This window comes from Pelodiscus sinensis, chromosome 3, assembly GCF_049634645.1.
Source record: "Pelodiscus sinensis isolate JC-2024 chromosome 3, ASM4963464v1, whole genome shotgun sequence".
Classification (NCBI taxonomy): Eukaryota; Metazoa; Chordata; order Testudines; family Trionychidae; genus Pelodiscus; species Pelodiscus sinensis.
Genome location: NC_134713.1, coordinates 14,415,846 through 14,435,114, shown reverse-complemented (window position 1 = coordinate 14,435,114; position 19,269 = coordinate 14,415,846). Strand labels below are relative to the sequence as shown.

General features: G+C 43.7%; 1 protein-coding gene across 7 annotated transcripts in view; it reads left to right on the top strand.

Moving 5' to 3' along the window:
* FAM228B (family with sequence similarity 228 member B) overlaps positions 1-19,269 on the top strand; it is a 59,832-nt gene that overhangs the window by 5,034 nt on the left and 35,529 nt on the right. The window contains exons 2-8 of one of the 7 annotated variants that reach the window (XR_012902480.1): positions 1,004-1,088; positions 2,475-2,579; positions 3,474-3,590; positions 7,846-7,920; positions 13,125-13,325; positions 17,180-17,825; positions 18,384-18,498. Coding sequence is in view for 2 of the 7 variants with exons in the window: in XM_075923404.1 (XP_075779519.1) it covers positions 2,475-2,579; positions 3,474-3,590; positions 7,846-7,920; positions 13,125-13,325; positions 18,384-18,498 (613 nt within the window). In the remaining 5 variants the exon portion in view is untranslated. Of the gene's footprint in view, positions 1-1,003; positions 1,089-2,474; positions 2,580-3,473; positions 3,591-7,845; positions 7,921-13,124; positions 13,326-17,179; positions 17,826-18,383; positions 18,499-19,269 lie in introns of those variants that run through there. The other 6 variants (XR_012902479.1, XR_003088467.2, XR_003088469.2 and 3 more) reach the window with 6 other exon arrangements.

The window sequence follows — 19,269 nt, the reverse complement described above, 5'->3', positions numbered from 1 at the left end:
GAAAATAAAGCCTTTTCCGAAAGATCCCTTATCCCTCATTTTCTTTTTCATTTTAAGAGGGATAAGGGATCTTTTGGAAAAGGCTTTATTTTCCGAAAGATCCGCGTCTAGACTAGTGCTTTTTTCCGGCAAAGCTCCGAGCTGGAAAAAAGCGGCAGCGATTTTTATGCTAATGAAGCGGGGGGGATTTAAATCCCCGCTTCATTTGCAATTGCGATATGTCTAATTTGCATCCCTTTTACGGAAAAGGGATGCAGTCTAGACACAGCCGCTATGTATAAACCTTAATATATTACTTTTTCTTAGTAATGTATGCTATAAAATAGAAAACGAGTAGTCCTGTGGCACCTTAGGCTATGTCTACACATATTTCAAAATAAGTTATTTTGAAATAATAACTCCCAAAATAACTATTTTGAAATAAGCTTTTTCCTCTTCACAAACAGGAGTTATTATTTCGAAATAACAAGCCCATTATTTCAAAATAATAGGCTTGGTAGTGTGGATACTCTTCTTGTTATTTCAAAATAACTCCCCAGTGTAGACATGTCTTTAGAGACTAACAAATATATAGGATCATGAGCTTTCATGGGTAAAACCCACGTCATCAGATGAGTTGGAATGGAAATAACAGAATCCGAGATATACAATTTGTGCTTTCCAACGTGTGGTCTGCAGACCCCTGGTGGTCTGCGATGGTAATGTAGAGGGTCCTCAGAAAGTTTAGGAAAAGCATAGCAAGGCAAGGCTCAGGCCAAGTGCAGGACTGGGACTTTCTAGTCGATTCTCTCCTGGGGTTCGCCACTCACTACTGGCTGCATGCGCTCCACCTTCCACCTTGGGATGGGATCTTGATTTACCAGGAGGCACCATCCATCCTTCTGCTGCCATCTGTGCTGCTGTTTATGCTCCCGCTATCTGCCCTCTCTCAGTCCTGCGGTGGGCCCAATCCTTCTTTTTCTTTTTCTTTTTCTTTTTCTTTTTCTTTTTCTTTCTCCCCCAGGGCTCCATGCCCAGCCAAGGCAGAGTGCCACGGCAGGAGCTGCCTTTGGCCAGGAGAGTTCCCGCGCCATATCCTCTGTGTATGGGTAGGTGATGAAAGGGGCAGGAGCTGAGGAAGCAGCATGGGCCAAAGGACAGGCTGGCTGCCGCTTCCCACTGCTCTCCTTGGGGAGTCCATAAAATTTTAACCGATTGAAAAGGGGTCCATATGCTTGAAAAGTTTGGGAACCACTGATATATATTTCAGCAAAAGCAGTTAGTTACCTGTCAATTGTAGGACTTTGTTAATTAAGCTAATTAAGTAGGCTGGATGTGTCCCATTTATAGTTTTTTATGTGAAATGATAATGTCAGAGGCAGGGGAAATTGGCTTTGTAGTGCATTAACCAGTTAATGTAGAATAGTAATAGAGATGTAGCCATGTTAGTCTGGTCTTGTTGAAACAAAAAACAGGGCTATGCAGCACTTTAAAGACTAACAAGATGGTTTATTAGGTGATGAGCTTTTGTGGGCCAGACCCACTTCCTCTGATTGTCTTCCACAATTTGATTTGAGGAAGTCATCACCTAATAAACCATCTTGTTAGTCTTTAAAGTGCTGCATAGTCCTGTCTTTTGTTCCAGTTAATGTAGTTATTCAAGCCTAGGTTGACAGTGTCAGATTTGTAAATGAATTCTAGTTCAGCAGTCTCTCTCTGTAATTGGGTGGTAACATTCCTTTGTAGAAGAATGGCTACTTTTAAATCCATTATTACATGTCTAGATATGTTAAAATGTTCCCCTACTGGTTTATGTGTGTTACCGTTCCTGATGTCTGATTTGTGTCTGTTTATCCTTTGTTGCAGAGACTGTCCAGTTTGGTCAATATACATGGCAGAGGGGCATTGCTGGCTCTAGAGGATGTGCAATTGTATGAGCCCCTGATGTCTTGGCTATATATAAAATAGACAAGATACACAAAGTGGCTAGGCTATAGCTTGGAATTTCCTAGCTTGATCTCATAGCATCAGTGTTGCTTTAATATTAGTTTTTTGCATTCAGAAATCACTTCACCAGCCCGTAAAAATGTGGTCATCCCCAAGATGAAGCACAGTAGAGGTTTCAAAGTGCCTAGGAACACTGTGCCTCTGTAAATGTAAGATGATAGAATTTAATAGTAAAAAAAATCTTCAGAGATGATGTTGTGACAAACACTGTTGTGTCCTATTGAAACAACTTTGTCTGAGAGTACAAAATCAACCAACTTGTTTGTTCGGAAGATTACAGTAGACAGTGTGAGAGGGTGCATCTGACTGTAAAACCGACATTTTTTATCTTCTTCAATTTGACTTGCTGTGATATGCACATATAGGCAAATGTTCTGGCAGCATTTAGAAACTCCTGGGTAACTTGGTTGGCTGCATTGCAAGAAATAACCTTTTAGTGTGTGCTATGACTTGTAACATCTTTTTACTTATTTTAATACTGTTTCTAGCCCTGCTCAGGAGTGTCTAACATGGATGGTTCAAAGAACCACTGGTTATTAAATCTGAAATGTCCCAGGTCCCAGGCAGAGTATGACCTGCAGAGTCCGGAACAGGTAGGTAACAATTCATTTCTTTACCCTGTGAAACCCTAGAGTGGGACATATGAAACCAACATCTGTAATGGGGTACTCCAGGAGTTTCTACATTTATCCAGCTTTGAAGAATATAAACATAAAAGTTGAGATTCTAACAGGTACAGACTTGTAAAGGGCCAGCACAGAACTTTGTAATCCAGAGGGAGAAGGAACAAAGGGGGTTTTAGGACACCATTGTGTCCTTCAGTCCTAAGCTGTTCCATGAGCAGAAACTGTCCTTGATGTAGCAGGCTGCTCCAAGGTCTGTTTGAGTTATGCCAACCACTCTATAGCTGCCTATGAGTGGCAGCCCTGCTTGGCATCTCTGCAGTGCTCTGGCTTGCAGCCCCAGCCTTGATATGTCCCTTCTGCCTCGAACGTTGCTCTGACACACCTCTCTTATCTCCAGGAAAGCCCCTACTCCAGAGCTCCCTTGTGCTGCTCTAAACCCTTTCACTCAGGACAAAAGGGGAAGGGGTAGGGAAACACTCTTGGCAAGCACACTCACTCTGCTTCCCTGCAGCTTCTGGGTAAGGGCCAGGCACTGCTGCTGCCCTGCGCCAGCCCCCCTCCGATAGCCCCCAGGCCATGTCCCTCAGGGAGTTGGGAGACAATGGGGAAAAGAGGGTGGGGTGGTGACAGGAAGAGACCGGCCTTTGGGGACAGGGACGGACACAGCCCCCAGGCTGCCAGGACTCCTGGGCCAGATTGCAAATATGCTGTGGCCTTTAGATGGTCTGCAGGCTGTGAGTTTGAGACCCCCATTATAAAGGAATTTGAGTTTATTACTTAGGTGGAAAGATGGGCAGCGTGAAGTTCATAAACCAAAACTTCTTATTATGCAGATTTTTTCCTTCTGTTAAATCTCTTCAGGGAGCCATCTCATCCCCGGCTAGGAGCACACCACCAAGCACTTTTGGCAGCAGCGCGTCTGAGAGGAAAAAATCTTGCAAACATTGGCTAACGCAGAAGCGTTTTTCTCAAGTGCAGGTAAGACTGAAGCTGTATTTTGGCAGAAATGAGGAAAAAGTAATTAACTGCGATGTCTTGTAAAATTTCTGCCAAATGGACAATGTCTAATGGTTTGCCACTCTGCAAAGAGGAACAAAAAATTACCAAGTTAGAAATGTTTTGGGGTGGAAAGGTAATTTACATGGTCTAAGCATCTCTAGTTTGAAATGGTTTGCTGCAGCCTGAGGGTCAGCAGGATTCGCCTGGTCCCATCATCATCCTGTGATCGATTCATTCAGTTCCATGCAGTTTCTTGTGTGTGGGTGTTTGGGATAAGACCTTAGCAGTAGGGGTCTTATCTGCTTTTTTAGGCATTTTTGTAAGAGACAAGAGTTTTTGTAAGAGGAGTCTGTCATCCCCAGGCAATATTTTCCATCCATTCACTGTTGTACAATGTCAGGGTTAGTTGTTACCCTCCACACCAGATGTAGCTGCATTTCAGTGATGCTATATAGATATAATTAGTGTTTGAATTGAAAAGAGTTCTATAAAGTATTACTAAAGGTGTCCTGCAGTTATGTAATCAGGGGCGCTGACAGCCCCCACAAGCCACTGAGCAAGGTGTATGCCTTGGGCATAAGGGGCAGAGTCAGGGGCAGACAGTTCTCAGTGTTTTCCAGAGTGTGGCTCTCTTCCCCCCAGCAGCTCAGTGCTGCCCAGAATGCACTGTGCTGCGCTCCGGCAGCGATTTATAGACTCATAGACTCCAAGGTCAGAAGGGACCATTATGATCATCTAGTCTGACCCCCTGCACAGTGCAGGCCACAAAATCTCACCCACCCCTCCTAGAATAATCCTCTCACCTATATCTCAGATATTGAAGCCTTCAAATACTTTGAAGACCCCAAGATGCAGAGATCCTCTAGCTGTGATCTGTACCCCATGCTACAGAGGAAGGCGAAAAACCTCCAGGGCCTCTGCCAATCTACCCTGGAGGAAAATTCCTTCCCGACCCCAAATATGGTGATCAGCTAAACCCTGAGCATGTGGGCAAGACTCATCAGCCAGACACCCAGAAAGTTCTCTATAGTAACTCCTATCATCCCTCCATTAACCTATTTCCCACTGATAATGAATGGTCAGCTAGATACCAAGATCCTGTTATCTCATCAAACCATCCCCTTCATAAACCCATCTAGTTTAATCTTGAAGCCAGATAGATCTTTTGCCCCCACTACTTCCCTTGGAAGGCCGTTCCAGAACTTCACTCCTCTAATGGTTAGAAACCTTCGTCTAATCTCAAGTCTAAACTTCCTACTAGCCAGCTTATAGCCATTTGTTCTTGTGTCCACATTGGTATTAAACTTAAATAATTCCTCTCCCTCCCTGGTATTTATCCCTCTAATATATTTAAACAGTGCAATCATGTCCCCCCTCAGCCTTCTTTTGGTTAAAGTAAACAAGCCAAGCTCCTTGAGTCTCCTTTCATAAGACAGGTTTTCCATTCCTCGGATCATCCTAGTGGCCCTTCTTTGTACCTGTTCCAGTTTGAATTCATCCTTCTTAAACATGGGAGACCAGAACTGCACACAGTATTCCAAATGGGGTCTCACCAATGCCTTGTATAATGGCACTATCACCTCCTTATCCCTACTGGAAATACCTCGCCTAATACATCCCAAGATCGTATTAGCCTTTTTCACGGCCATGTCACAATGGCGGCTCATAGGGTTTGAAGGGCTCAGGGTTCTGGTTACTGCAGTAACAGTGGCATCAGCCAGGAGCCCCAGGCCCCTTTGAATCACTGGACCCCAGGGCAATTGCCCTTTTTGCCTTCCCCCTACTGTGCATTGGTGGACCCATATATAATACAGGTCTGTCAGGTTTAGTGTTACATACTGAATGCCCCAAATAAGGGGCACTCATTTTATTAAGGAATATGGAGTTCTACTTCCTTTGGTTGTCTGTAGTTGATGCTCCCTGGCTCTGGCTCCTGCTCCATGCATTGTTCTGTTGCTCTCCCATCAGTAAGCATGAAGCCAGTCTACAAGGGTGAGGCAGATGCCTTTTTAAACTACATTGTGTGGTTTTGCAGCATGGAAAAAAAAGAAACTGATTTATACAAACATTGGGATGTACAATAGTATAGAATTCTGACAAATCATGGAAGATGAGTGGCCAGCTCCAAACACCAGCTGTGTTCCATCACTAATGTGTTACCATTGGCACATTAGGAGTATGTCTAGACTACGTGGCTCTGTCGCCAGAGCCATGTAGATTAGTTTACTAGACATATCCAAATGAAGCGGCGATTTAAATAATCGCTGCTTCATTTAAATTAAAATGGTTGCTGCGCTGAGCCGCGGTCGACATCAAAGGCATTTGTCAACCGCCCCGTTATACCTCGTGGGATGAGGTTTACCGGGGTGGTTAAATGCCTTTGATGTCGACCGTGGAGCGTCCGGACTAGCACGTTGAGCCGACAAATAGCTGATCGGCTCAGCTCGGTAGCCATTTTAATTTAAATGAAGTGGCGATTATTTAAATCGCCGCTTCATTTGGGTATGTCTAGTAAACTAATCTGTATGGCTCTGGCGACAGAGCCTTGTAGTCTAGACATACCCTAGGAAACAGAACCCAGGAAATTCTAAATTAAGACTAAAACTTCATTCTTAAGTGGTGCTGTCAAGCTTGGGAATTGCAATAGAGCTGTCTTGTGAAATTATCTGCAGTAGCCATGAAAAGCAGCAAGATGAAGGAAAAATAGCATTTCAGTTTCTCTGTGATTTTGGTCTATACTCCAAATGTTGTCCTGGTGTAATTACAATGGTTTATAATTGATCAGTTATATCAATGCAAATCCTTAATGTAAATACACTTAAACTGGCTTAAACCTTGCATATAGCAGGTTAATGTAAGCCTTAAGTAGGTTGATTAAACTAAGCCAATGTAAGTGAGGTTTCAGTCAGTTTGCATGTGTTTACACTAGCAATTTGCATCAATGAAATTGAATTGATTTTAAGTTAATTACACTGTGGTAACTTGTAAAGTGTAGTCTTTAGCTCCTTACCAGAGCTATGATCCCTATACAGAGTACCCTGAGCAGTGTGTGTCTGAAACTGACAAATTCATTGAAATGTGAAACATTTATCGTAGATTTTTAAAAATGAAGTTTAATGTTTGTGGTTAGAATCTCTGATGTAAAAAGTAGATTTTTTTTATCTTTTTTAAATTAAGTATTTGTAAAAGGTGATGAATTGATAGTCCTGTAGATCAGAGTCCTCTTTCTAGTCTGTCGCTTCCTTGTCTGTGTGCCTCAAACATGCTCTTGAGGGACCAACTCTAAGGTATGTCTAGACTGCGGCGCTATTTCGGGATACTGGAAGTATCCCGAAATAGCAACGCTTCATCTTTAAATGCTCCCGTTATTTCCCAAAATAGCAGGCACACTATTCCGGCATCCCTTTAACCCTTGTTCCATGAGGGTTAAGGGATTTGTTGGAATAGTGCCTTATTTTGAAATTTGGTACGATCTACACAGCACAAAATTTCAAAATAAGCTCTTTCGACCTAGACTCGGAATAAGCTACACAATTTGCATAGTAAAATTGTGTATCTTATTCCAATAGAAGGGTGCTGTCTAGACGTACCCTAAGAGTGAGAGATTTGTTCAGTCTCTGTTGTGTGTTCTTCCTTGGCTTCTATGCTGAGACTGCTAATAAGGGTACTTGCAACTAGATTAGGCCTTAGGAACTTTTCATTTAAAAATTAGATTAAGAACTTCAGTTCAATTGAAGAGTTATAAATTTAGACTTTAGTTTTAGTTTGATCTGTGCTGTAATTGACAATGTGGTGATAACACCGCCTCTCTGTTCTTATTTTCATGGCTGTGGATTGATCTTAGAGATGGGGGTATTTAGTTGGGAGTCATGGAAAGAACTTTGCGTAAATAAAATATATGGGGTTTAAATACAGATGGGTTAATAATCTGGGACAGGAAAAAGGAAATGCACCATAAGATTAAATCTTTCTAGGAGATTTCCTTCTCAGGAGAGTGTTCTCCCATATTCTTTCTCATATTTGAACTGATGTTATCGGTCCTTTTTTATCTTATTATCTGCATTTCCTTCCCATGCTCATCTGAGCATCTAAACACAGTGCAATCAGTACTTCCATCTTTCCTGAGCATAGAACTTAATTTACTGTACTTATTAATATTTTGAATTCAGAGTTAACCCTAATTACTATTTTTATTTAGTATTTTTACTTCCTAGTTTTGCTGGTATTTTGTTAGGCAGTATCTAATGAAGGCCAAGATATTATTGCTGCCACCCAGTCCATCTTGGACAGAGAGAATTATTTTGTGAAGGTAAGAAATATATATTTGTCCTTTTCACTATATCCTGATAACTACACAAGAAACATATGGATGTCAGAATCTCCCTGCCCATCAACAGGTGATTGTAAAATGTCTGTTGTTGATAGTATCTTAAGACAAGTTATGTGACCTTTGAGCCAAATATTGTAGTATGAATTAGAGTAAATGTATTCTCATCACTATAATTTAGACCCCATATCTTTAAGTCCTTGTGTAACTTTTCTGCCAGGTGGAGCCAACAGCAGCCAGGGCTGGGTTCAATATCTAAGGGCTCTTCTTCATCCATCCAACACCAGCTCGAGTCCCCCACCCAGTAAACTGGGATTCACACACCACCACTGGGCACCTCAAAGAGGCAATTGTTCCCCACTCACAAGCACAGAGTCTGAGTTTAGCAAATAAGTTTTTAATAAAAGGGAGGGAAGTAACTTGGCATTAATTTGGGAAAACACTATAAACATGGTTCCTAAACATGAGTAAAAGCCCACTCCTAGCAGGCTGGAGTGGGCTTTTACTCATGTTTATGAACCATGTTTATAGTGTTTTCCCAAATTAATGCCAAGTTACTTCCCTCCCTTTTATTAAAAACTTGTATCCTTTTACTCTCAGGTTCTTAAGTCCCGGAACCTAAATGTTCCTTTCACATGCCCAAACCTTCTCTGCCCCCCACTCACAGTTGCTACTCTTGGTCAGTGCAGACCCAGAGTTCAGAGGTGCATCTGTAGAGTACTCCTCCCATCCTGGGTGAGGGGAGATAAAGAGGCATCTTATTCACTGCATGGGCCTCTCTTTCACCACCTTGCTGGCTGCTCATGGCACCTCACTGCCATCACCTGCTGGCTGCCATCCCCTCTTGGTTGTGACCTCTGCACATCAATCTCAAAGTGATTTCAGCTCTCAGTGATTTGAACTCTTAGCAGGAGTGGAAGAAACACAGCTCTACCACAGTTAACAAGAAACAGACTTAAAATGAAGCCTGTTTAACTATTAATTGAACAGGTGGGAAGGGTTCAAACCAGTCCAGGCTGTACACCTGGGGAGGGTAGATAGCAGGGTAAGGAACCACTGATCTACATTAAAATCAGTTGAGGGCCTCACACAAATGAGAGTGCAACAACAACAAAAAAACCCTCCTCATGGACGTGACCCCTAACTGGTAAGCAGAAAAGAAAGACATTCACCTCGTTCATGAAACTAAGGGCACTAGGGTTGGCACTCCAGCCCTATGAGAGGGTGGGGTGCCAAGGCTCAGGCTTCCATATTAACTCTTCTGGGGGTCCAGGGCTAGTAGATTTTGTGGGGCTTCATAGGCTCTGATGTGGGGCCAAAATGAGGGGTTTAATGTGTAGAAGGGGGCTGCTGGAGAGCAAGTTGGGCTCACCCTGTTGAGTAGGGACTGTCATGGGCTGAATCTAGGCAAGCTGTGGGCCAAATCTGGCCCGCAGGCCGCAGGTTTCCCATTCTTGGTATATAGCTTCCTGTTCAGAATAATATGCTCTCACTCTTTTTACTCTCCCCACTCATGTCTGCCCCTGCTCCCCACCTGTCTTCACCAAGTGGCACAGGGATCTCGAGCAGAGCCGGGACACACATACAACCATGTGGTATTGAGGCCCCACCCCGAGTGCATGTCGATGCTGCTCCCACCTGTCCAGTCAATGCCTGTATGTGGGGACGTGCAGGCGGGGAGAGAGTGGGAACAAGCCACTCTGCCCCCAACACATGCACTGCTGCTGCTCCACCCACCCCGGCCTCGACAGAATGCGAGGGGCTTGTGGGAGAAAGAAACAATGAGGTGGGGGAGTCCTGCCCGCTTCCATCAGGTAGCACAGAGATCCCACACAGAGCCGTGGGATTGAGGTCCTGCCCCCGCTTGCGTGCTGCTGCTCCTCTACCTGGCCCAGCCCTGCTGGCATACACTCATTCATATGAGACCAGTTCCAAGCCCTAATAATATTTGTTGCCCTTTTCTGAACTTTTTCCAAAGCCAATATATCTTTTTTGAGATGAGGCTGCCACATCTGTATGCAGTATTCAAGATGTGGGTGTACCGTGGTTTTATATAGAGGCAATAAGATATTATCTGTCTTATTTTCTATTCCTTATTTAATGATTCCCAACATTCTATTCCCGTTTTTGACTGCCACTGCACATTGAGTGGATGTTTTCAGAGAACTATCCACAATGACTCCAAGATCTCTCTCTTGAGTAGTAATTACATTAGTCTCTATGAGTATGTCTACACTACAAAGTTAATTCGAACTAACGGATGTTAGTTCGAATTAACTTTGATAGGTGCTACACTAGCGCTCTGCTAGTTCGAACTTAATTCGAACTAGCGGAGCGCTTAGTGCGAACTAGGTAAACCTTATTCTACGAGGACTAAGCCTAGTTCGAATTTACTAGTTCGAATTAAGGGGTGTGTAGCCCCTTAATTCGAACTAGTGGGAGGCTAGCCCTCCCCAGCTTTCCCTGGTGGCCACTCTGGCCAACACCAGGGAAACTCGTATGCCCCTGTCCCGGCCCCGAGCCCCTTAAAGGGGCACGGACTGGCTACGGTGCCCGTGCCAGGTGCAAGCCTGCCAGCACCCAGCCAGCAGACCCTGCACATGGCACAGCTCGAGCCAGCCACCCGATGCCCCCCAGCCCTCCTCCTCTTCCCGGGACTAGGCTGGCGGCTCCCGGGAGCTTGCCCGGGACTGCAAGAGGTGGGCACCCGCCTGGTCTAGTGCAGACATCGTGGACCTCGTCCACGACCTCCACACTAGGCACAGGAAAGTGGCCGTCTAGGGCAGGAGAGCTGCCAGCCTGGCCACCCAGGAACAGGTGTGCATGAAAATCAAGGTGGTCCACTGAGACCCCCAACCCTGAGCCCTGAGCTTACAATGGCCGTCCTGGGTCAGACCAAAGGTCCATCTAGCCCAGTAGCCTGTCTGCCAACAGCGGCCAACCCTAGGGACCCTGGAGGGGATGGACCGAAGACAGTGACCAAGCCACTTGTCTCGTGCCATCCCTCTCCAGCCTTCCACAAACTTCAGGCAGGGACACCACTCCTACCCCCTGGCTAATACCACTCCATGGACCCAACCTCCATGACTTGATCTCACTTCCCTTTAAACTCTGTTCTAGTTCTAGCCTTCACAGCCTCCTGCAGCAAGGAGTTCCACAGGCTGACTCTTTGCTTTGTGAAGAAGAACTTTCTGTTACTAGTTTGAAGCCTGCTACCCATTCCTTTCCTTTGGTGTCCTCTAGTCCTTCTATTATGGGAACCAATGAAGAACTTTTCTGTATGCACCCTCTCCACCCCACTCGTGCTTTTATAGACCTCTATCATATCCCCCCTCCATCTCCTCTTTTCTAAGCTGAAAAGTCCCAGTCTCTTTAGCTTCTTTTCATATGGGACCTGTTCCAAACCTCTCATCATTGTAGTTGCCCTCCCCTCTCCCACCCTCTCTCTTCCCCTCTCCCACCTCCTTTTCCCAGTCTCCCCAAATTTTGTTCAATAAAGAGAGATTCTGTTTTTGACTACACGTTTTCTTTATTTTGTACATCAGGAAGGGGGGCTAGGGAAGGGTAAGTGGAAGGAGGTGAGGGAGGAATGGGGTATGAGCCCCCGATGGGGAGGACTGGGCTGGCTCTGCGGGCTTCTGGGGGTGGAAGCTCTCCTGCAGCCCCCCAATTGCCCCCTCTCCCCAGATGGCAGCCTGCGGTAAATGCAGCTGGTCTGATGGCCGAGTGCTGTGATGTGCCCTGTGTGGGCACTCAGTGCACTCCAAAACAGGACTGCTTTGCAAGCGGGGTACTCCTGAGAACTGTCTGTCTGGGGTGGGGGTCGGGTCCCTTTAAGCACAGCCCTCGGCTAGCCTGAGGCAGCAGCTCCATGCTCTAAGTCCTCATCTGATGCCCTGCCGGCACTGCTTCCGGCCATCCTTAAGCCCGGTTCAGGGTCCACTTAATGTGGACATGCTAGTTCGAATTAGCAAAACGCTAATTCGAACTAGTTTTTTAGTCTGGATGCGTTAGTTCGAATTAGCTTAGTTCGAATTAACTAATTCGAACTAAGTTAGTTCGAATTAGCGCTGTAGTGTAGACATACCCTATCATATTGTACATTTAGTTGGGATTATTTTTTCTAATGTGCATCACTTTACATTGATCAATATTAAATTTTATTTGCCATTTTGTTGCCCAATCACTTAGTTTGGGAGATCTTTTTGAAGCTCTTCACAGTCTGCTTTGGTCTTAACTATCTTGAGCAGTTTGGTATCATCTCCAGATTTTGTCACCTCACTGTTTATCCCTTTCTCCAGATCATTTATAAATAGAATGAATAGGACTGGTCCCAGTACTGACCCTTGGGGGACCCCACTAGTTACCTCTCTCCATTCTGAAAACTGACCATTTATTCCTACCCTTTGATTCCTATCGTTTAACCAGTTATTAATCCATGAGAGGACCTTCCCTTTCATCCCACGACAACTTACTTTACTTAAGAGCCTTTGGCGAGAGACTGTATCAAAGGCTTTTTGGAAATCTAAGTACACTATACCCACTAGATCCCCCTTGTCCACATGCTTGTTGACCCCCTCAAAGAACTTCAGTAGATCAGTAAGGCATGATTTCCCTTTGCAGAAACCGTGTTGACGTTTCCTCCATGTTGACTTTTCCCCAACAAATTATGTTCATCTATACGTCTGACAGTTTTATTCTTTACTATAGTTTCAACTAATTTTCTGGGTACTGACAATAGATTTACTAGTCTGTAATTGCCAAGAACACCTCTAGAGCCCTTTTTAAATATTGGCATCACATTGGCTATCTTACAGTCATTAGATACAGAAGTTCGTTTAAATGATAAATCACTGTATGGTAAATTACTGGTGCCCTTTCCCCCTTCTGCTAGGTCACCACAAATGCCTCTGAAAGAAGTATACACTGAAGATGGGACCCTAAATATCGGCTTGTAACCAGTCCCTGCCTTATAAGATCAACATTTTATATTGAATCTTTCTGTTTGGTCACTTAACTGCCCATTTCCACCTGCCCTTCAGTTCTCCCCACTGCATCTGCATTTTGTTGCTGGTGGTTTGTTCCTGTGGACTCTGTTTTCTGGGTAGACTTCTGATATCTCTGAAAGATTAATTCCTAATAAGTTACCTAAATGTATTAATATTCTCTGTCTCTCTGTCATGTAGGAGGTGGACAAGTATTTGAGACATAGAGATTTCTTAGAGCTGAGAAGGAAGGAAATTCAGTACAAGAAATGGTTTGAACATGTTTCACAGCCACTGCTGCAGAAAATTGAGGACAAAGTTGACAGCCAGTCAAGCGAAGATATAGAGGAAAGGAAACGAAAGCAGCTCACTCTATATTTAAACTACTACCGTAATAAGAAGGTATCAGTTATGATTTTATCGTTGGAAGGCTTGCACATTGAGGGTTGCTGGTAAAACTACACATTGATGACCAAAAGGTGTGATGCACTGTGGCACACTTGGGGGATTTGCATTCGTCCTGTTTGTAATTAATCTTTTTTGTGATATCAACATAATTATGGTTAAAAGTGACTGCTATATTGTTACGGTGTTACCAAATATATCTGAACGGTTGGGTTCTCCAATGTATCAAGTACATAAGAAATGGTTCCAAACTGGATTTGCTGTAGTGAGAAAATGATAGTTTTTACTTAGTGGTCTGTGAAAAGTTAACATGAAAACCATGTGCTAAACAGTCCTCCCCAGAAGAGGCCAAGGACTGAATGGGTCAACAGAGACTGAACTATTCTCTCACCCTGAAGAGTTCTTCTAGGATGGGTTTTGCAGCACATTTGACAGAGCAGTATGGGGAAGCACTCACTTGCTGTGCTTCGCCTGTCCTGTGAAACAGTAGGATGATAGGCAGAGGTGGCCGCAATGTAGTATTGTAACTGAATTTTCAAAGTAGTGTCATACCAATTACTTTATGTTGCACAAGGGTGAAAAAACCCTCAGTGACTTGGTGCATTGTTTCTAATGGTTTAATGTTCAAAACCAATTATGCACAGGGTAGAAACTGTAAATCTTTTGTGCTAGTGGGTGCTTTGAACACACATGGCAGCTGCTGCTGGAGTTAACACTTGAGTATCTCTCAATAGAGAATAGCTTACTTCATTCTCTGGTTCATGAACTGGATGTAATAAATGACAGATATCTTCACAAAATATCCACTGATCCAACAAGAAATAATGCTATTTTAGACTTGATTTGAAGACATCATAGAGTTGGTTGTAGAAAATAACTTTGGATCAAGTGATCACAAATTGTCAGTTTAAATTAAAAAGAAGGATTGTCAAAAACAGGTCAGAATTCAGTAACTAAGGTTTCTCAAGAAACTTTAAGAAATATAATTAGTGAAATCAACGTCTCTGAAGAGCTCAGGGATTTAAATGTGGAGTAGGATTGAATTTTCTTAAGGTCAAAGGTGAAAAAATAATTTAGAATTTGAGTCCCAAACAAGGGGAAAAAACTTGTAGGGCAGCACTCCAGACGTAACTGGTTGAATAATCACCTCAAAAAGGTTATTAGGAGTAAGCAAAGACCCTAAAAATAATGATTGATCAAAAAAGAAACTTATGTCTTAGTGGTCAAAAAGTAGAGGGAGAAAATGAGGATAGCCAAAAACTAAGCTGAGTTAGATTTTGCAAAATGAATTAATAAAAACATTGAAAGATTTTTCTGCCACATAAATGAAAAGAAAACAAGAAAGGAAGAAATTGGGCATCTGTGCAGTGAAGCTAGTGTGAAGATTAAGGATAATATACATATGGCACAAAGTGATAATATAGAACATTAATATGAAGTATATAGAAATAGAAATTACCATATGAGAGATGAAAGCAAAACTGGCATATGAGATTGCTAGTTTGATAGCAAGAATTTTTAATAAATCTATCAAATCTGGGTGGTATCATATAATTGGAGAATAGCATAACTTATATTTAAGTAAAGGAAAAACGAGACACATTGTCAACTATAGATCAGTTAATCTGACCTCAGTATGTATGTAAGGCTTTAGAACAAATTGCGAAGGAAAGAGTAAATAAAGATATGGAGGTAAAGGGAAAATGGAATAAAATTCAACATAATTTTACCAAAGGTAAGATGTGCCACATAACCAGATATCTGTCTTGTGTGAGATACATTGAAAGAGCAAGGACTTGCAGCAGATCTAATCTGTTTGGACTTCAGTAAAGCATTTGCTGCATGCTATATGAGAAATTATTAGTTTTAATAGAGAAGATGGATAAGGAACTGATTAAAACAAGATGACAATGGGTTGTGCTGAAAGGAGAACTATGGGCTGGAAGGAGGTTACTAGTGGAGTTCCTCAAGCATCAATGAGCCTTGAGACTGATTTTATATAATATTTGCTTTAATGACCTTGGCACAAGAAATGAGAATATGCTAATAACATTTGATGATGACACAAAGTTGGGAGGCATTGTCAATACAAAGTAGTTATTATACAGGAAGAACTGGATGACCTATATCACCAGAGTAATAGAATTGGGTTGAAATTAAAAAGTACAGAGTGTGAAATAATACATTTAAGGACTAAATAAGAATTCCTGCTGTAAACAGGGCCTCATCAGTTAGAAGCAACAGAGGCGGAGAAGGACAATTACAGGATGACTACGAGTCACCAATGTAATGTGTCCATAAAAAAGGAAAATGCAATCTAGTAGAGATGTACTAATGGCATTGTACAAGGCATTGGTGAGAGCTCATCTGGAATAATGTGAATAGGTCTCTTCACTCATGTTCAAGGGAGATAATTTAAATAGGTCCAGAGGAGTACTAGGATGGTCAGGTGAATGAGGAGCATATTTTATGAGGAGGCTAAAATAGATTGGAGGGGATATAATTATTCTTTATCAATACATCCAAGAGGTAAAGAGCTATTTAAGCTATAGGACAATGTTGACACAAGAACAAATGGCTATAAACTGATCATGAGTAAATTTAGTCTGGAAATTAAAAGAAGGTTTCTAACCATCAGAGGAGGAAGATTCTGGTGCAGCCTCCCAGTAGGGATAGCTACTATAATGGATATTAAGACACAGTTTGAGAAGTTTATGAACATTAACTGATTGGGTTGCTTGCACAGCAGGATACTGGACTTTATGATCCAGGTGCCGTGCCCCATGCTGCTGAGTGAGGCGCTGGTCACTTGTGATTGTTAAAGATACCAGAGCCTTCTTCATAAATACTAGAGTGCCTCACCCAATCCCAATTGAGGCAATTCCAGCCTGCCGACTTTGTCTCTACCCTGCACTTTCAGCTGTGTACAGTATTCTCCGGGTGCGTCTAGACTGGCAAGATTTTGTGCAAAAGCAGGTGCTTTTGCGTAAAAACTTGCCAGCTGTCTACACTGGCCGCTTGAATTTGCAAAAGAGCACTGACTGTAATGTACAAAATCAGTGCTTCTTGCGCAAATACTTTCATGCTCCCACTCGGGAAAAAGCCCTCTTGCACAAGAATACTTGCGCAAGAGGGCCAGTGTAGACAGGGAAGAACTGTTTTTGCGCAAAAAAGCCCCGATGGCTAAAATGGCGATCGGGACTTTCTTGCGCAAAATCGCGTCTAGACTGGCCACAGATGTTTTTGCTCAAAAGCATCCGTGCCAATCTAGCCGCGCTTTTGCAGAAATACTTTTACCGGAAAAACTTTTCCGTTAAAAGTATTTCCGCGAAATCATGCCAGCCTACACGCAGCCTCCATGTCTATAAACTGTGCCATAGAGGTGGCTGCCTGGCAGGGGTAGGTGGAGTGATGCTTATATAACCTGCTTTACCTTGTCAGGGTATGAGTAATGTAAAACAGAGACCCTTGGAAGGAAAATATCACACATGATGGAAAAACTGAGGCCCCTGAGACATGGCTCTGGTTAAGATGATGTAAATAAATAGCCCAGGTCACCTCTTGTACCATGAATTTGGGGGCTTCGGTGCTACCCTACAACTTGTGGCTGGGAACCCTCTAAAATCCCCTATTCTTGGTTACCTGAGTGCATGGCCCTTTATAGCAGTGGGGTGTTAATTTGCATATATTTGCATTCATTGTGTCCATTTGTGAATCTTTTTGAGGGACTGAGACATTTCTGTGGTGTAGATAAAATCCCTGACGCTGGCTCACCTTAAGGCTTTGTTGTTCTGATGTTTTCTCCCTTTTTGTCTGTTTCCTTCTTCCTGCCTTCCTCTCCCTGCCATTAGCCTTCTCCTTCTCCTGCCCCCCCTGCATCCCCATCTCCTTGTCACTCGCTCATCAATCCAATGCCCCTCTCTAGTGCCTTCCTTCACCCTCCATCCTCCGGCTTCTTTCTCCAGATTCCCCCATCCTCTTCCACTTCCCTCATGCTTCCTCCCTTCCCTTTTACTCTTCTGTCAGTCTCCTCCTCACCCCCACCACCTGTTCCCTGCTCTTACCTATTTCATCCCTCTGTTCTCCCTCACTTCTTTCAGTCGCTCCCTCCCTTCCCCCCTTTCCTCCAGCCTCCCTCTCTTATCCTCCGGTCTCTTCCCTCCCTGGCTTCCCAAGTGCCACCAACTCAGTCTTTCACTCTCCTCAGGTCTCTTCCAGTTCTGTCCCCACAGCTTTGCTCCTCCCTCTCTCCTCTCCTTGTTCCTCCATTGGCCTTCCAAGCTCCTCCTCTCCTTCCCCCCATCCCGTCTTCCAGACAGCCTTTCCTTGACTTCCATTCTTCCCACTCGCTCACCTCTCCCCTCCCCGCCAGTTCCACAGCCAAGCCCATGGGCAGCAGATGAATGGTGACATGGCCACTCATGGCCTGAAGATAGAAGCGGCTCTGCTTCCCTCAGGCCAGTTGGCAGAAGAGAAGGGTCTGCTCACCTGCACCAGGCTGGTATCAGGGCCTATCTTTTCAAACCTCTCCGCTCTTCCAGCAGCAGTCGATGTCACCTCCATCTCCCGCTGAACTGCTGAGCTATGGCCTGGGGAGGAAGGGAGCTCCACTGCACTTCACAACAGTTTGGCAAGCACTAGCCAGGACAGGGAGGGGAGTGTGCACCAATGCTTTAGAGAGTAGCATAGATGCCATACTTATGCTTGTGCATCCATCCACACTTCTATGTAGGATCAGCCAGGAAAGCCTGTAAGCTCTCCAGGGCAGGGAGGTAACTGGGTATGTGTTTGTACAGCACCTAGCACATGTTGAGATGAGGCCTCCGTGCGTCACTGTGCTATAAATAGTAATAAAAAAATACAAGCAAAAGATGGCATTAAATAGTGCATGCAATTGAGGACAGGAAGTTGGAGCTGCATAAATACCAGACTCCTCCATCTCCACCATGCTCTGTAAATGTACATGTTATCTGTGCTAGCTGGGACTCCACACTGCTATGCTGCCATCACTGCGACATCATCCGTGACCTGACCTAATGCTTGCTTCCCACACAGGGCAAGGTGGTCTTAGATGATTACGATCCTGCGGAGTATGACCCTCTCTTCCTGAATACACATGCCACCTATCTGAAGGTACAGTTTGGATTTGAGATGTATTCTCTGATCAGGGGTAAGTTGAATGGCTAATGTGGAAACCACTGCCTGTTCTTGAAAAATAAGTTATGCCTACAAAAGCTCATGATACCATCTACATTTTTGTTAGTCTCTAAGGTGTTGCAGAACTTTGTTGTTTAAGTTGTTGCTTATGGTTGGCAGTACTCACGATGGTTGTTCAGTTTGGCTCTGGGCTTTTCTATTTGCATTTACAAAACTGGGTCCCAATTCTGCTGCCATTGAAGTCAAGGAGAATTTGACAGCTGATGTCAGTCAGCTGGGTGAGTTTAAATATTTCAGAAGTGTTTCTGTTTTACAATACTCCAATTTACAGGATCACCTAGGCGGAAATCCTTTGACCGTGGCTTGTGTCTCAGTAGATTGGCCATGTTTTCTATATAATACTGAATCATGCTTGCTTGCCTGACTTGCTAGATGAATAATCTTACTTTTCATGGAGCTTATTATTTATGGGAATTTAGTTTCCTACAAAGAGCTTGACAATCCAGCTGTGGGCTATCATCAACAACATCTGGAGCACTGTTACATCCCCATTTCTAATGCTTTGGCAACCTGTAAACACTGTCATAGTTGTACAGATCCTGGAACATGGGAGACACAACGAGAGGGTGCTTAGCACAGGGAACTGGGACTTGGGCTGTATTCTCAATTTGCCACAGCATTAGGGGGCTGCTTAATCCCTATGAAAAGCAGATTATTAACTGGTTTGTGCCTTAGTTTTGCATCCATAAAGAAGAGCTAATGACACAGGGTGTTTTGAGATGTA